The following is a 19612-nucleotide window of genomic DNA, read 5'->3' on the forward strand; positions in this document are numbered from 1 at the left end:
TTCCTGACGTTATCCATGACAAGGACACTGGGGTTGCTTAGATTGGGCAGTAGCTGATGTTGTTACCAGTCTTGGAACACACCACCATTCATTACCTTATGATAATCACCAGTTTGGCCTCAAAACCTAGCACATATCCACCAATAAGCCCCAGATTACGGTTCAAAACAATAACACGATTACCTTTACCTGATGTTACCATGGGACCTTTTCGTTCATCTGACGGTAGTCACATGTAGTCAGTGGAATAATCCAGGTAAATGATCTGGAAGCCCTGCCTGCGATAGTCATGAATGGTGCGGAGATATGATCTCATAGACAGGGTTCGATTCCCGACATGGGTACAATATGTGAATCCCATTTTCTGGTGTCCCCCGCCGTGATATTGCTGGAATGTTGCTAAAAGCGGCGTAAAATCAAACTCACTCACTCACTCATTATACGCCAAATCACCCCTTAATCAAAGCTGTCATATCCTTTTACGTCCCCGATTTTATTTTTGAGATGACCCTACCTTATTTTTATTTATCATACCATAGAGTTGTTGGTATGAAATCCCCAGAGGTTTGGTGGTTCCATAATACACACTATCTAAAATAATCAATGGTTTCCGTCCATCTTTCTGTCTTATTTTACATATACAATAATAATGCGATGTCAGAAATGTGAACATTCACTTCTCACCTGGATGGCATTGACGGCTGGTCGATGATTGATCCAACACTGTATTATTTCCAAACTTTTAAATGTACGTTATGTATCACAATAATAAAACAAACAAGGAGCCACGGTTGATGACTGAGTAATGTAGCCTAGCTGCATCTTCCCGATGCAAGTGTCCACGAACCCATATCAAAGTGTATTATCATACCTCCATGTCAGAATGATGAGATCTGATAAGTCCACGTGAACTTGATAACATACTCTGTATCCCTCCTTGGAGGGGGGTGGGGGTGGGTCAGCCGAAGCCCCCGCCGTGATAATGCTGGAATATTGCTAAAAGAGGCGTAAAACCAAACTCGCTCACTCCTGGGAGGGAAATAGATTTCTTTGCGGGAAAATACATCTTTCATACCCCGCCACGGGCAAGTCAGGCTGCGCGTGGATTTCTGAGAGGCAGAATAAATCCTTTATACCCCGCTTCAAAGCAAAAAGCCGCATATAATCCTCATGTTCCCGAGTGATCCTGCTAAATTTATAGTCTCCATTCTTGCCTTGGTAGGTGGCCCATTTGACGCCCGATAGCTTGGAAGGACAATCCCATGGAATGCATTTGGAGTACTTGCCATCTTCCGCCTCCCTAGTGCCATGTTCACGGGCATAATATTGATGCCTGAATATACTGCATAATAATAAGAAGGGGCAAACATGAACGGGCACTTTCTTACGATGTAACGTTCTTGCCATAATCATTATTGCCAGTAAAGCTGATGGGTTATAATTCATTATCTCAGGGGGTGCTTCACCGTTTCCTAGTGTATTGTTCTTAATCGAAAAAACATTCACATTTCGTACAATTGACAGGTTCCCAGTCTCTGTGATTAACACCTGTCTTCCTATGTGCATTCTGACTTAAAATAATTTTCTAAAGTTAATATCCATGTTAGGCCTAAAAACATTTTGTGATAAACGAAAACATTCTTATTAATACTATATACTATCCCCAATGTGTGCGTAACCCTCGCTGATTCTCTCCGACCTGCCATCCGAACGTAGAGACTTGGTTTCCGTCTAGCCAGCGACCACGCACTAGAGCTATGGTACCAGTTTCACATAGTTGTCGTAATATACCGCCTCTCTTGCATCGACAACTATGAAATATACTATTTGGTTTCGATGCTTTAGGACCGCGTGTTATTATTTCTACCATCCTAATAATTACAAAACAATACAAATTTGTTGTTGCCACATTGTTAACGACATTACATTAACTGCCGGTTGTCAGATCGTTTCCTGTCACTTTTTCTCGTCTGTCTCTCTCTCCGTATACACGCACATGGTCTCAACATACACCCCAAATACACCCCGCATGCATCTCTTTCTACAGCTGGTTGTTGGCATGCCATGTTCAGCTGTAATGACGATGCTTTCAAACTGAGACAAATGCGTTTTTTTACTGCCATGAGGCGGGAAAACGAACGCGTCGGTGACCATTAGTTTTCAATCCGAATAGCGTCATGGTGGCTCGACGACCAGCTTGCTTATGGCATCACACGTGATGATTAAAGGCGAATGTGAGGGGAGGCATGTACTGTCGTGCAAGCCATGACCCATGAATTAAACTCTTTGTCTGATGTGATTCTGCCATAAACTATTTACTCAAAAGGGGTTTGTGGATTAGTCGGCGAATTGTGTGTTGGCGCCGATTGTGATCAGTTGACTACGTGTGAATCCTCGCAACGACTGGATTTACAGGATTCGATTGTTCCCAGACTGGCATAAACTTTGCGAAAATCGCATACACCCCTTGGTTTTTCATACCATTATTTTCCTTGCCAAAGTGCCCGATAGTTAAGGTATCATAAAGACCAGTAGAAAATGTTAGTTTCTACCACTGCCGTCATTGATTGTGGATTATTTTGTCATTAAAAACTTGGCATGATTACTCACTTCCTTTCTGTATGAAGAAAGAAACAAACACACTCGTTCTGCATCCCATTTTACTTTAAACAGCCTACTACCCATCATTGTATTGCCCCCTTAAAGGAAATGTGTTTTGTTGTAAGAGGCAAGAAGCTGGATCGTGTTGGTTAGCATGTGTTAGAATTGGTTGATGCATGTCATGGTATCCCAATTGCTATAGGTGAGGTGAGGTGAAATTGGGTTTAACGTCGCGTCCAAGATTACTGCACTTATATAGCGACGTGCATGCACGTGTATGTGTGTGTGTGGCTGCTTGTACTAGTCCGGACTGATGCCGATTTATAGTGCTAGCTCACTGAGATACCATGCCGCAGTTTAACATGAATACCCCACTCAGACACAGTATACTGACTCCGAGCTGACCAGTCCTTGTTTTAGCCCCTTAATGCCGAGCGCCAGACAGGGTAACAACAAGTACAATCTTTTAACGTCTTTTTGTATGACGCGGCCCGGGATCGAACCCTGGACCTTCCGCTCTCCGGGCGGACGCTCTACCACAAGACCACGGAGGCGGTTCCCAATTGCTATGGATGCTCATGATGACAATCACTGAATTGTCTGGTCCAGACTTTATTTACAGACTGCCATCATGCTTGAATATAGCTGAGTGCAGCGTTAAAAAGCAAACTATTTTGTTTTGTAATTGATCTTTATTTATTTCTGTATCCCTGTTACATATATCTCTGCAGCCAGAGAAATGACTTGATGAAATAAATCCACATATAGGTGCTACATGGCTTCAACAGACAAAAATAGCAAATGATGCCCGCTTCACAATTTTCAATGTATTTACTGTGCTCAAACTTATATCCTTGTTTGTCACAGTTAGCCATCGCTATATATGGCTGCAATACTGCCATTGCCAGAGCTACAGATAAGCTGAGTATTTGCGTAAATTATCCCCACCCACCCCCCAAAAAATAAAAAATATTCAAAACCCAATTACTTTCAATTAACTTGCGTACAGAAACGCATGCATTAAATGAAAAACTCAAATGTATAAAAATGGCATGCATAAATACCCAATGAAGCTTTTCCAGCATGCATACCATGAAGCTAATTTCCGAAAACACAATTACAAGCTAGTTTACTTTCCGAGTCAAGCCTATAGTTAGAACCCTTACATCTAAAACAATATTTTACTTGGTTTTTAAATCTCAAAATGTTTACCCATTTTGGCAAAACCCCAAAAGAGTGATGAAAAGATGAGTGAAAAAATATTGGTTACCAAATGTAAAATGTTATTACCCAATTAAAATTGAAACCTTTGAGTTTGCTCAAAAAGTTATCTGGAGCTCAGCAATGCGATATGAACTTTTAACTTGCTCACTTAATTAGCAATATTTCATCAGTATCCAGACAGCCGGACCTAATCGCTGATGGAGCACATTCAAATTTTAACCAGATCCTCATTTTATTTTGGCTCTTACAAGTGTAGCAGGGCATGGAGTCATCATAAAACAGTCTGAAGAGATGCCTCTCAAACCTTCCATAGGTAGAATACATCAAGATATTTATTATTCAATTTTCAGTTATTTTTAATCAACTGTGAGAGTAAATATTGCTGAGCACCACATCAGCTTAATCAACTGATAAGACATGAATCTAGACAATTGACATTTCACAAAGACTGATGTTCATGCTTGAGATTTGAGCCAGTTATCATTTGGCATCGAGGAAATGCAACTGTATACGTCCTTGGTGTTGGAGAACCCATACATACTCCATTTGAAAGCTTGATGAAGATTAACTGTTTCCATCAATTAGATTCTTCATGCTAAAATAATATCAATACAATCATGACAAGTTTGGCATAATGAATGTGAATGTACAGAGGCATAGATCATTTCTTGCGTTTTCAGAACTGCTTTCAATTTGGAAACATTTTGTTTCCGAAGATCCAGGTTAGAATAGGTCTTCAGCAACCAATGCTCTAGTAAAGGGCGACTATGCTTGTCGTAAGACGACTAAGGGGATCGACTTGTCAGGCTCGCTGACTTTGTTGATACATGTCATCTTATCCCAATTGCATGGATTGATACTCATGACATCAATCACTGGATTGTTTGCTCCAGACTCGATTATTTACAGACCGTCATCATATAGCTGGAATATTGCTGAGTGCAGCGTTAAAAAACAAACAAATGTTTTGTTTCCCGAAAATAGGGTCATTGAGAGAATGAAAAAAATGTGCTTAGAGGGACCTCAAATATTAGTTGGGAAACCAATTTCTTTTAGCATTTTTGTCAACTCAAGGAATTTAATTTTCCCATTTCTGCTGTTTCTTGGCTTCATACTAAGTACGACATATATATACATGTATATAGGTTTCACAAATAATGTGGGGAAAGGATTAATTTGCGATTTAATGAGAAAATTGTTTGTCTATGCAGATAATGATCTGGTATTTCTGAAAACTTCCCTTTAATATTGCATCACCCCATGTTAAAGAGATGAACTTTCATGTCATTCCTACAATAAAACAATCTATTCAATCAGTCGATGGCCATTCCATTCTGGGCAGAGTTGCACAGCCACATCTTGACTGTAATACTATCGTCCTGGTGACTAATGTTCACTATGTGTGATCCTTCGTCATGTCTTCCTGCTGCTTGAGTACAGCACCCACAAGCAGATGCCACTTGACACCACGACACTGGTCCTGCAATATAACCATTGCTCAACACATTTAACATTTCTCAGTGTTTTTCATTATTTTAAACCACTGTTATGAAAGAACTTTTTTTCAAGTCAAATTTTGCGTTTGAACCAGATCCCAAGTTTTTGCAGATGTCATACAATGTGTGTGAGATTTGGAGGGGAATCAAAAGCAGTGGTCACCATGGCCTTGGGCTGCTTTCTTCATACTCGGATGACCACAAGGTGTATTGGTATCAAGTTAGCATAACTACACCACGGGGACACCCAACAGCTAAACTGTTATTCATGCTCTTAAATTTTTAACAAAAGCAACAATTTAAATCAGGTGATCAGCCTCTGTGACTTGGTTGACTGCATGTCATCGTGTCATTGTATCCCAATCGTATGGATTGATGCTCATGATGTCAATCACTGTCTGGTCCAGAGTTGAATATTAACAGATCGCCACCATAGAGCTGGAATATTGCTGAGAGTGGCATTAAACAAAAGAGGTAACAGAATATCATGATTACATTAAACAATACGGAGGTGCCTGGGGTCCCAATCATGCTAGAATATTGCTGAAGAATCTTGAAACCTCATTAACTCGGTGTACTGCTCCACAACCTTGCCTGTGACAAAGTATCGTTATGTCCCTTGTAGGTACTTACCACAATGCCCCCCTGACTACCGGAGAATGTCTCCACACACTGTAGTAGCACACACGGATCTTGTCGTGCTTCTTGAAATTCTCCAGGATATCTTTGGCACTGAAACATGCATAAATGAGTTAGTCAGCCGTAATGCAGAAACACCAAAACATAGATGAATGATGGGTGTGCCACTGTGCCTTGTGACTGGGCCATCAGCGCATGAAGTGTCCCTTGTCATCTGGTAAGTGTTTGTGCCTGCATTTGTGCGACAGATGTTTAACATCACAATCTGCAATATTCAAGCTATTTGGTGCTCTTCGGCCTAACATCCACTTACTCACCATCTGTAGTTTCCCGTGGCAACCAGCCCACGCTGTGCACTCACCATCTGTAGTTTCCCGTAGCAACCAGCCCATGCTGTGCACTCACTCACCATCTGTAGTTTCCCCTAGCAACCAGCCCACTCTGTCAGTCACTCACCATCTGTAGTTTCCCGTGGCAACCAGCCCACGCTGTGCACTCATCATCCTGACGTCCACGGAACCATAAGGAGAGAACCAGTGGGCCAGCTGGCAGAAACAATCATCTGTTACACAATCTAGCTTCTTAAAGTTCAAATGAACATAGGCTTCTTATTATTAGTCCCTTGAAACAAGGGTTGGTGGTTCATATACAAATAGAAACAAAAACATTTTTTTTAATACAGATTTCCAAGGAATTGTATGTTGGTCAAACCACAAGAGTTTCTGAGCTTCCAATTTTGATCATCTGAAGTTTTTTACATTACTCATTTTTTCTTCAAGATTTGTTTAATGTTGGCAGATCCATAAAACAAGGAATCATATGAATCAAAAACTAAAATGCTTCAAGATGTTACAGTTATAAACATCTACAACAGATGTTTGTTTATTGTTAAACGCCACACTCAGCATTATTTCAGCATTATGACAGCGGTCTGTAAATAATTGAGTCAGGACCAGACAATCCAGTGATTGACATCATGATCATCAATCCACACAATTGGGATATGATGATATGCGTCAACCAAGTCCACGAGCCTGACCGCCCATATCTGTTAGTCGCCTCTTACGACAAGCATAGTCGCTTTTACAGCAAGCATGGGTTTCTGAAGACCTATTCTACCCCTGATATTCAAAGGTCTCTACAACATATCTCTTCCTAGTATTTATCACCTGCGCTGCACTGAGACTGTGGCCTATCCTACGGGACTTCACGTACAGGAGCTCGGGGTTCCTCGGTGGAGGATCGGCACCATCAAGTCTCTGGAACAGAGAGAGGAAACCCAAGGTTCACTGTACTGTAGACTGTGTCAGAATCACAGGACCAATCTCAAACAAGTACAAGAAAAACGTACAACTTTATGGATAAGAACTTTGGTTTATTGTGATGTTTCGATGTAGATCCTTACACCGTTATCATTGTTGTTTGTTTGTTGTTTAACACTGCACTCAGCAATATTCCAGCTATATGACGGCGGTCTGTAAATAATCGAGTCTGGACCAGACAATCCAGTGACTGATATCATGAGCATCGATCCACGCAATTGGGATCAATGACATGCATCAACCAAGTCAGCATGCCTGACCCCCCCAATCCCGTTAGTCGCCTCTTACGACAAGCATAGTCACCTTTTACAGCAAGCATGGGTTGCTGAAGACCTATTCTCCTATTCTACCCCGGATATTCACGGGTCTTACACCGTTATGAAGCTGGAGTGACAACAACCAAGTGATGAGAGGTATAGATGTTGTGATAAGCAGCAGAAATGACCCAAAAACTTCTGTCATGTAGGATTAATTTTGGATATGGAGGAGCTTTTCACTGTATCTTATGACTAATTTTTCAGATGCTAGAGATAACCAAACTCTACACTGACAATGTGCAGCAGGGCTCCCCGGATCACATTGACTCGGTTGACACAGGTCTTCAAGGCAAACATGTACTGTGTGAAGGAACAAGGCCCCGCCTCCGTGGACCTGGGACAAACAAAGAAACAAACATATATTACAGAAATGTGTCTTTTGCATTTCAAAGTCAGATTTTAAAATCTCTAAAGATGAATGTAAACAAAACCCATATTAAAACTTCCACTCAAGTTCGTTACAGTGGGCGGTTACAGAAAAGGAAAAAGAGATCAAATCTTAACTGAGGGAACTCAAATTTAATCCTTGGATGTTTTAGGCAGGTACAAGTCTGTATAAGGGCTGCATGTGACATTTTTAACAACTTTAGTTTTGTTTGTTTGTTGTTTTACACCACTCTATTCCAACTGTATGGCAGAGGCCTGTGAATCATCCAGTCTGGACCAGACAAACCAGTGACTCATATTGTGAACAGTGATCCAGGCTGTTTGGGTACAATGGCAATCAGGTCACTGAGTCCACTTACGACCAGTACAAGTTTGGCAGTGAATCTATGGATCTATGTAATGAGGGTAGTAGGATTTGAAATAATAATCACCATTCTCTGTAGTCATTACAAAATCTAAAGTTAATTGAGTGTGAAGATGAAATATATTTCTGTAAGAATATATGGAAAAACTTTACAAAGAGACTTTAAACAATGCAAAACTTCATGTAATAAGGCTATATGATAAGTAAACTTCAAAATTAACTAGCTCACCTGACTTCTTTAAGTGTAATAATGTGTGCTAATCTCAGGAACACTGAAACAAAAAGACATCCAGATACACTCCAAGTACAGTGTCATTAATAGCTTATTTGAGAGTAGGAGAGTGAATATTGTTTGTGGGCAATATTCCAACTATATCATGGCATTGAGACTCGATCTATCATTGATTTCAAAGGTTGTACAGTTTGTTCATTTCCAGGATAAGACTAAACCACGAGACATCAATTCATATAATTTCACTGATCCTTTAGAAAAAATACTAGATTCGAACTGCATATCCACATTGGTCAAGGTGAACTAGGAGACTTATTTACATCCAACTCACCATATCCACACTGGACAAGGTGAACTAGGAGATGTATCTACATCCAACTCACCATATCCACACTGGACAAGGTGAACTGGGATACACATCTTCATCCAACTCACCATATCCACACTGGACAAGGTGAACTAGGAGATGTATCTACATCCAACTCACCATATCGACACTGGTCAAGGTAAACTAGAATACACATCTATATCCAACTCACCATATTTACACTGGACAAGGTGAACTAGGAGACACATCTACATCCAACTCACCATATCCACACTGGACAAGGTGAACTAGGAGATGTATCTATATCCAACTCACCATATCCACACTGGTCAAGGTGAACTAGGATACACATCTACATCCAACTCACCATATCCACACTGGACAAGGTGAACTAGGAGTGTATCTACATCCAACTCACCATATCAACACTGGACAAGGTGAACTAGGAGACACATCTATATCCAACTCACCATATCCAAACTGGAAAAGGTGAACTAGGAGACACATCTACATCCAACTCACCATATCCACACTGGTCAAGGTGAACTAGGAGTTGTATCTACATCCAACTCACCATATCCACACTGGTCAAGGTGAACTAGGACGACACATCTACATCCAACTCACCATATCCACACTGGTCATGGTGAACTAGGAGATGTATCTATATCCAACTCACCATATCCACACTGGTCAAGGTGAACTAGGAGACACATCTACATCCAACTCACCATATCCACACTGGACAAGGTGAACTAGGAGATGTATCTATATCAAACTCACCATATCCACACTGGTCAAGGTGAACTAGGAGATGTATCTACATCCAACTCACCATATCCACACTGGTCAAGGTGAACTAGGAGACACATCTACATCCAACTCACCATATCCACACTGGTCAAGGTGAACTAGGAGACACATCTACATCCAACTCACCATATCCACACTGGACAAGGTGAACTAGGAGACACATCTACATCCAACTCACCATATCCACACTGGTCAAGGTGAACTAGGAGACACATCTACATCCAACTCACCATATCCACACTGGTAGGCATCAAAACCTGCTTCGTGGGGCACAAACTGACCACCTGGAAACAGACCATCACACATCATTTGGGACAAACAGGCCCATCACACTACCTGTAATACTGTAAACAATATTCATACTGATATTCAACTCATATTGGTACTGCCCTCATATTGCTTGACGACGGAACATTATCACACCAATTGTTAGGCGACGTCATACTGATGTTCAACAGTGACATCATCTGGTTTGTTCTATGACATTTCCAAATTTATAAAAGTGGGTCAGTGACATTCGTTGTGTGTTGATTGCAGTAAATGTTTCAAATGTGAAATGTTTCAGTAAATTGCTTCTGTAAATGATAATGCCCTGAAAACTAGTGTTACCTTTATAGAAGTTATCTTGCTCAGAATAGCCTTGTGAGAGGTACTACTTTCCAATTAGACCTGCCAGGAGGTTTTACATTTGAATGGTAATAGCTTGGTTTTACAGTTGAACTGTATAAACATCCATTAGATATGCTTCTAATGTTGATTCTTAAAAGTCAGAATATCTTTCACATGAAAATTCCATGAGGTGATTCAAACCTGCAACCTCACATATCATGTTTACTTTCCTCACTGTCTTCCCACCGAGCCAAACCGGCAGGTGATGAAGGGTGTTCAATCTTACATGTCAAGACTTCAGTTGCTGCATGCTGCACATGGTCTTTCTCTCTCCCGCTGTCATCGAAATCATTTCATATCCCGACTACTGTATTGTTTCACTATAAGGTATGGTGAAACCACAACCTGGGGACTGCTTCGAACCAAGAATCCACACAGGGATGTTGTCATGGTAACAGGAAGAGTGCATGGATGATCTCTGTCTGTATCAATTACGGTTACACTGAACATTGCTGAAGCGGACATCACCATGGAGATTACGTTTGTAGCGTCTGTCAGGTGAGCAGAAGGTACAAGGTTTGATCCCTGGCCGCGCCATACCAAAACATGTTAAAAGATGGTACTTGTTGTTACCCTGCCTGCCTGTTGTTATCAACCTGGTAAATGAACCTGACCACCCCATCCCCTTGAGTCGCCTATTGCAACAAGTGTCAAAGTGCTGGGGACCTTTCTACTTGGGTCTTGGAGATTAGGTAACAGTACCGTATTCACCATATTAAGCGCCTCCCAACCAACTTCTAGGCCAATCTGTAAGTAATCTTCATAAGCACTCCCTCCTATGACCAAAACTATGTATTATTTCAGATGGTATTTTTTGTTTTGCAAAGAGGTGTATATAATTACCAAGTAACTATTATTGATGGTGAATACGGTAAAGATGTTGCCCAAATGAATGATCATGTCAACTCACGGTATCGGTCGTATCCAGCGCCGTGTTCTATTTCCGGAGAGAAGAGAACCTTTTGCTTGCCCTGAGTGCTGTTGGAAACAAACACAACTGTTACGGTGGGATTGTTTGTTTCTGGAATCAGGTCTCCATATCACTAAGTGACCTCAGTATTACAATTGTCATAACTCTATGTAGTAAACATCCCTAAACAAATATACGATTATCTGGATGACAAACTTCATCAAATGATGATATACAAACAAAACATTTCCATGACATTTTAGAAAACTTTCTCCTTTTTTATGTGTCATCGTTATTGAAACAAGACTAGTTTACAGTCACATTGTCTGTGTAGTAGCCCACTGACAGATCAAGTGTTTCGTCTCCAAATTCAGAGTACATATTACACTTGGAAAAACAGGAAGCTACTGGTCACACTGGTAACATCGAACACTAACTTGGTCACCACATCAGATCCATCTGCAGCCAAAGCAATCACCAGATCGATCACATCTCTCACCACATCGATCACATCAGTCACCATATCGACATCATCTCTCACCATATCGATCACATCAGTCACCATATGGATCACATCTCTCACCATATCGATCACATCTCTCACCATATCGATCACATCTCTCACCATATCGATCACATCAGTCACCATATCGACATCATCTCTCACCATATCGATCACATCAGTCACCATATCGATCACATCAGTCACCATATCGATCACATCTCTCACCATATCGATCACATCTCTCACCATATCGATCACATCAGTCACATCGATCACATCAGTCACCATATCGATCACATCAGTCACCATATCGATCACATCTCTCACCATATCGATCACATCAGTCACCATATCGATCACATCTCTCACCATATCGATCACATCAGTCACCATATCGATCACATCAGTCACCATATCGATCACATCTCTCACCATATCGATCACATCAGTCACCATATCGATCACATCTCTCACCATATCGATCACATCAGTCACATCGATCACATCAGTCACCATATCGATCACATCAGTCACCATATCGATCACATCAGTCACCATATCGATCACATCAGTCACATCGATCACATCAGTCACCATATCGATCACATCAGTCACCATATCGATCACATCTCTCACCATATCGATCACATCAGTCACCATATCGATCACATCTCTCACCATATCGATCACATCAGTCACCATATCGATCACATCAGTCACCATATCGATCACATCTCTCACCATATCGATCACATCAGTCACCATATCGATCACATCTCTCACCATATCGATCACATCAGTCACATCGATCACATCAGTCACCATATCGATCACATCAGTCACCATATCGATCACATCAGTCACATCGATCACATCAGTCACCATATCGATCACATCAGTCACCATATCGATCACATCTCTCACCATATCGATCACATCAGTCACCATATCGATCACATCAGTCACCATATCGATCACATCAGTCACCATATCGATCACATCAGTCACCATATCGATCACATCTCTCACCAGATCGATCACATCTCTCACCATATCGATCACATCTCTCACCATATCGATCACATCAGTCACCATATCGATCACATCTCTCACCATATCGATCACATCTCTCACCATATCGATCACATCTCTCACCATATCGATCACATCAGTCACATCGATCACATCAGTCACCATATCAATCACATCAGTCACCATAGCGATCACATCTCTCACCATATCAATCACATCAGTCACCATATCAATCACATCAGTCACCATATCGATCACATCTCTCACTATATCGATCACATCTCTCACCATATCGATCACATCTCTCACCAAATCGATCACATCAGTCACCATATCGATCACATCTCTCACCAAATCGATCACATCAGTCACCATATCGATCACATCTCTCACCAAATCGATCACATCAGTCACCATATCGATCACATCAGTCACCATATCGATCACATCTCTCACCATATCGATCACATCAGTCACCAGATCAATCACATCTCTCACCATATCGATCACATCAGTCACCATATCAATCACATCTCTCACCAAATCGATCACATCAGTCACCATATCGATCACATCAGTCACCATATCGATCACATCTCTCACCATATCGATCACATCAGTCACCATATCGATCACATCAGTCACCATATCGATCACATCAGTCACCATATCAATCACATCAGTCACCAAATCAATCAAATTCAGTCACATTCCGACCCTCAACAAACACATTTATCATACCTCCATGTCAGAATGATGAGATCTGAATGATTCACGGGATCTTGATAAAATATGATTATCCCGCTTGTGAGTAGAATAAATCCCTTATACCCCGCCACGAAGAAAACAGGCGGCATGTGGATTTCTCAGTGGAAGAAAAAATCCCTTACCCAGCTTCAAAACAAAAAGCTGCACGCTTTTTCCCGAGTCAATGAAAGTCATGTGACATAGCACAAGTTAACCTCAGCACAATCGAACAGCTGTTTTCTATCAATTTTGAATTTGTTTTTATTCTTTCACAACAGCAGATTAAAACATTTCGGTAAGACAAATTCATTGTAGCAGGATCACTCGGGGTAAATGGGGTTTTATGTATCCCTTGTTAGGTTAAACTCCACTTGCCTCCTGCTCGTGGTATAAAACCTAATGCAGGACGCATAAAACATCATGTAGCCCTTGCATATATAACACATAAAGTATGTTGTACCTATCTAGGGCAGTGTACAGACTTTGCAGGGAGGTTGATTCAACCAAAGTTTTGTCTTCCAATGTCTGAAACAAACAGAAATTTAATGGTGCTGATTTATTTCAAAGAGGCCATCCTGGAAGCACACACAAGGTCAAACATGTGTAAGTAACATCGTTTGATGGGATAGTCTAGTGGTTAAAGCGTTGACTCTTCCCACTGAAGGCCTGGGTTCTATTCCCTACATTGGTACGTGTCCAGCACTGAATATGTACTCACCGCCAAAGGAAACACGAATACCTTACATGTTGGTTAACATGTAAAGACTTGCTTACATTCAAGAGCTATTCAATGTACAACGAACGTACTGGTATGTTGTGTATGACTCGAGATGCATCATTTGTCTCATGCATTTGTCTGTGGTAACCCTTGACTGATTGTTAGTTTTGTCATTAAGTGGTACACACTTGAAACATCTCTTCTTAACGTACTTACCGTATTCGACGTAATAAGCGCCCTGCTCTAATAAGCGCCCACGGCGATATTTTTTAATATATTGGCTAGTGAACAATCCCAATTGGCACCCTTCCGATTAATCAGTGTACACAAGACTTATTTGTTCGCGTATAATACGTACTCGTGTGTTATATGCACCCTTAATTTTGGGCAATCAAATTCTGGAAAAATATATCTGTCGTACATAAACAATTCAGGCTGTCAGCATAAACCACGAAGTTTATCTTTCAACTTTGTTTTTTTTCACCAAAATAATATTCTAATAAGAGCCCCCTGTTTCTAATTTTGAGAGCGCCCTGGGTGCTTATTACGTCGAATACGGTACTTCTCTATATGTTTCTATGGTTCATGTTTCCATTGGCGGTGAGTATATACAGAGTGAGTGAGTGGGTCTAGTTTGATGCCACTTTTAACAATATCTTCTACATACACAAAACTTTCCTCTATGTGTATTCCACCTTCACTATATGAAGCGTTGATAATTATCATATTGTATGTGTGCCATATTGGATTTACAAAACTCTCACTCTGGTAAACACAATGTTTGACAATTGTTTCAGAAAAATAGCAAGACAGACATACATTTCTGTCACATCACCATGAACAAGATTACTGATGCATGGTTAAACAATTATCAATCACTAATATTGTCATAACGTTACTGAACCGTGAAGATCCGGGGTACAATAGGTCTTCAACAGCCCATGCTGGTCGTAAAAGGAGACAATGCTTGTCGTAAACGGCGACTTACAGGATCGGGTGGTCAGACTCGCTGACTTGGTTGATGCATGTCATCGTATCCCAATTGCGTGGATTGATGCTCATGATGTCAGTTACTGGATCGTCTGGTCCAGACTCGATTATGTACAGACCGCCGTCATATAGCTGTAATATTGCTGTGTACGGTGATAAACAACAAACAAAAACAAGAAACATGATCTTACCTTTCTCAAAACGAAGACCAAATGTTTAGTGTCGTAGATCTGAGGAAAAAGCTGATGTAAGCTGTTCTTGAAGTCCTGGTATTTGGCTGCAATTAACAATGCTGCTGATGTATTAAGATATTAAACATATCCACACTTCGCACCTCGAGGTTGATCCAGACCAGTGCTCTTAAAGGTTGAGTGAGTGAGTTGGGCTTAACGACACTTTGAACAAAAGTTAAGTCATATCATTGCATATCAGCTGCTTCAAGAAAACATCCCAAGGAACCAGGTTCTCGATTTTGAGAATCTTGGTGCTGACAAACCAAGGATCATAATAAGGGTTTAATCTGGGATTTGAACTCAAACCACCAGCCAAACAGTTTCTGAAAAATGATTTTGGATTGCACTATATTTGATGCAGCATGCTTATAAGATCTTATTCAGAGAACAAACACAGAACTACAATTAGGATGTTGAGTTCTGTGTCAGGAAAATCAATCAGCTTTCATAACTACATAAGATTCATACGTACAATTCAGACACACTACTTAGGGACCAGTTCATCAAGTTTGATGTCAGATAAAAAATTGAATTCCTTAAGTTTTGAGACATACCCTCCCACCCCCAACCCCCAAAACTTGAATTCCTGAGTTTAGTGGCCACGCATTCTCTGTTTTGCGTTGATAAGGTGTTGAACATAATTTGATTCAATTAATCATAACATGAATTTTTCTGTATGTAAATTACCTGCAATTATCAATTAAATCATCAACATCATCATCATCATCATCATTAAAATCAGACCTTAGTTCTCGCTACTGCTAAACAAAGATCTGAAGACATCCCATTAGGGGTCACGTCAGAACGACCTTTCAACCGAACAATCAGAGCATCGCCTACCAGATCATGAAAGTGACAGTTGTAATGTGATTTCTAATCATACAACCTCGAAAACTTTAACATGGGGTATTCCAAACAATAGTTACAGGTTTAACGACTGATTCCATACAATCTAGACCATCTATTAGCCATTCCAGAATGTTCTTTTGTTTAGGTTTCAAATTTGTAATCGAGAATTTGTCAAAATATGTTTCGAAGTAGTCGCCAATTTGAAATTAGTGTCGTAAAGCACGAGAAAGCTGCCTTCTGATTGGTCATTCTATTGGTCAGTCAAAGTTCGCCCAAGGTCGGTCTGACGTGACCTGAAATGGGATGTCCTCAGATCTTTGTTTAGCGGTAGCGAGAACTAAAGTCTGATTTTAGTGAGATTGATGGAGAGGTGACCTGCATATCACTTATAACAGGACCAATATGGAGGAAACGGCTGAAAGCTTAGTTTTACAATATTGCACTGTATGCAATGTCAAGTACAGTCATGCCTCGTTTATACGGACACTTGCATCATTTCACAATTCGTACGTATAAATGAATTTCCGTATAACTGAAACCAGCTTCTTACTGGAAGAGTTACTTCCCTTCAATTATGCAACTCATGACAGATGACAGAGCAAACAGATACAACCACTCAAACTTTATTCAAGACATACACGTTTCAAAAAATCTGTCATGCATTTCATCATTAACGGGCACATTACGACTTGTCATGTCACACAACCAAAGATATAATGCATCTTCCATCTTCTGGTGTTTTGCTACACGGGATCATTTGAATTTTCCGGGAGATTAAGCCACTTCTGTTTGTCTTTAAAATGTCACCAATTGTCGATTTTCCTATGGTATGTCCAAATTCAGTGTCATAATGCTTGCTGATGGTTTCCAAACTTGCTGACGGGTGTTTTTCCTTAAACAGACAAATTTCCCTTTTTTCGCGTGCTGTAACTGCGTGTCGCTTACGTTTGGCTGGTTGACAGGCCATACTCATACATGTACAATAAACAAGCTCGTCTCAAACGTAACTCCGTGTCACTTGGTTAATTGACTTCTCACGAATCAAAGGATTACCACCAGCGGAAGTGTATTGTCTGGGTAAGTGAGACAATTTTGTGTGCATTTCAGTGTTTTGTGTATGAAAATGACCATCCGGTTCCGGAAACTGAATTTCCGTATATATGGGTAAATTTATATAGTAATTATTTTGTTTTGAATGAAAATCGTCCGGGAACCGAGGTTTCCGGATATCTGAAGTCCGTATAACCGGGGCATGACTGTACAATGTTAAAATACCTCTGAATTTAGGAAAATAAGAACTTCAAAAATAAAATCCTTATTTTGAACAAAATATTGATTTTCCCAAAGTGCCTAAGGACCCTTGGTATGGAAACATAGACAAAGCTGTGCAGTGTTTCACTGTGTGTACATCAGTGGTAGAAATTGGCATTCGTCCTGTAGTCCTTGCCAAACTGCCCAATAGTTAAGGTATCATAAGGACTAGTAGAAATTTGCCATTGATATTACAAGGACGAGTGGACTGAAAATGTTAGTTTCTATCGCTGAACAAAAGGAAACAATTGTTCTTGGTTGGGTTTGGTATAGCTCATCCAAATACACTCGATTAATATGGAAGTGCTCGCCCAAACACACCTGTTGCGCATGTTCTTTTCTTTCTTTTGTAAAATATCGTGCGTGTCATGGTGATGTGACGGACCACTACGTTGAACGGAGTAACATGTTTGAGTTGACATTTATTCGTTGTGGGATGAAGACGTCCGCAGAGCTCCAGTCAGGAGATTGCTTTTGCTAATATTAGATTGAACTTCCATTATCCACTTTATAACAGAAAGTGGTCAATTATTCACTTTCGTTGAATATATAGAAACATATCAATTTTGGGGCGATTTGGTCAGTGTGGCAAGGAAGGTTTGTGTTTCTGTCTTTAGTCTAATTAAAATGTCCGACATGATATTTTTGACTTGTTGTTTACTTAACGGGGAATAAAAAGTGTCTCATTCCCAATCGCTGTACATGCTACCTACTCACGTGGTAAGGGCTGGAAGAACTTGTCATACATGAACATCAGGTCCATCAACATGTTGTGTCCTACCAGCGGCTGCAAACACAGAGTGAGTGAGTGAGTGAGTGAGTGAGTGAGTGAGTGAGTGAGTGAGTGAGTGAGTGAGTGAGTGAGTGAGTGAACGAGTGAGCGAGTGAGTGAGTGAGTGAGTGAGTGAGTGAGTGGGGTAAACGCCTTTAACAGTATTTCACATATGCCCTGACTTGAGGTCAGTGTGACATTATCGTAGTCATTTGTCACTTTGGCGTAACAACTTACAAGATGGCTGATATAACAATAAACTTAATCAGGGAAAATCTGGGATATATTTCAATGACCAGTACATCCTGGCCCATCAAAGGGGCATAACTCTGCACAATTGTTGTCATAGTTCACAGGAAGTTAAGGAGCATCATCAAACACCGACATTGTAATACTCTTTGTGGTGGCCTGGTATATTTGTTAAAGACAGAACATATTTTCATTCACTGCTTCAAGGCACATAATATTTTTCTCTGAAAGAAGCCTAACAATTTTTTTGTGATATTTCACAAAACATGACTTGTCAGCACCTCCAGGACGCCCAGTGAACAAATTTGTTTCTTGTGTTGAGCTCCCTTAAGCCAAAAAATTTATACTTTACCAGTATTTATAATTTGCTGTACCCAAATATCACTACCCCGATAACATTTTAGGCATAAGTTCTCAAAAAATGTTCATGTCTACCTTTTTGTACTCAGTCAAAATCCTGAAGACTTGCGTAAACCCAAGAAGTGTCTTTAACAACCTGAAACAAAAGTGCCATTAACACCACTGTCTGAGGTGAATGAATGGAGATGGAGAAGATGAATCTGGAGCAGGATGATGGGTGGGTGAATGGTGCTGAGTCAGCAATACTGACATACAGAACAGGGATAGAACGGAATCGGACTAGTGCCAATTTCTATTGCTGATAGAGCAAACAGACAGATATGTTACAAAATCCCCAATTTATCTCCTATATATTATTACATAAAATGTATGTGTATAACAAACTCTCTACAACAAATATACAACATATATCATTAGTAGAAGGTATACAGCAAACTGATATTTGATCCCCGACAAGTCCCGTGCTTCAATGCGAGGCCTACTTGTTTAAAATCTACAGACTTATGTTCCCAAAATGTTTAGTGAGTGAGTTGGGTTTAACGCC

General features: G+C 40.4%; 1 protein-coding gene across 1 annotated transcript in view; it reads right to left on the reverse strand.

The window, feature by feature from the left end:
- Positions 1–4675: 4675 nt before the first annotated feature.
- Positions 4676–19612, reverse strand: part of LOC124141664 (pre-piRNA 3'-exonuclease trimmer-like) — a 34369-nt gene continuing 19432 nt past the window's right edge. Inside the window, exons 11-22 of the mRNA XM_046509710.2 lie at positions 19144–19204; positions 18405–18474; positions 15486–15571; positions 14047–14111; positions 11303–11370; positions 9954–10007; positions 8580–8622; positions 7834–7933; positions 7130–7219; positions 6417–6505; positions 5955–6053; positions 4676–5305 (exon numbers count right to left, since the gene is read on the reverse strand). Of these exons, the coding sequence (XP_046365666.2) occupies positions 5239–5305; positions 5955–6053; positions 6417–6505; positions 7130–7219; positions 7834–7933; positions 8580–8622; positions 9954–10007; positions 11303–11370; positions 14047–14111; positions 15486–15571; positions 18405–18474; positions 19144–19204 (892 nt within the window). The 3' untranslated portion in view covers positions 4676–5238. The remainder of the gene's footprint in view (positions 5306–5954; positions 6054–6416; positions 6506–7129; positions 7220–7833; positions 7934–8579; positions 8623–9953; positions 10008–11302; positions 11371–14046; positions 14112–15485; positions 15572–18404; positions 18475–19143; positions 19205–19612) is intronic.

Source organism: Haliotis rufescens, unplaced genomic scaffold (genome assembly GCF_023055435.1).
Source record: "Haliotis rufescens isolate VD_foot unplaced genomic scaffold, xgHalRufe1.0.p SCAF_21, whole genome shotgun sequence".
NCBI classification, from domain to species: domain Eukaryota; kingdom Metazoa; phylum Mollusca; class Gastropoda; order Lepetellida; family Haliotidae; genus Haliotis; species Haliotis rufescens.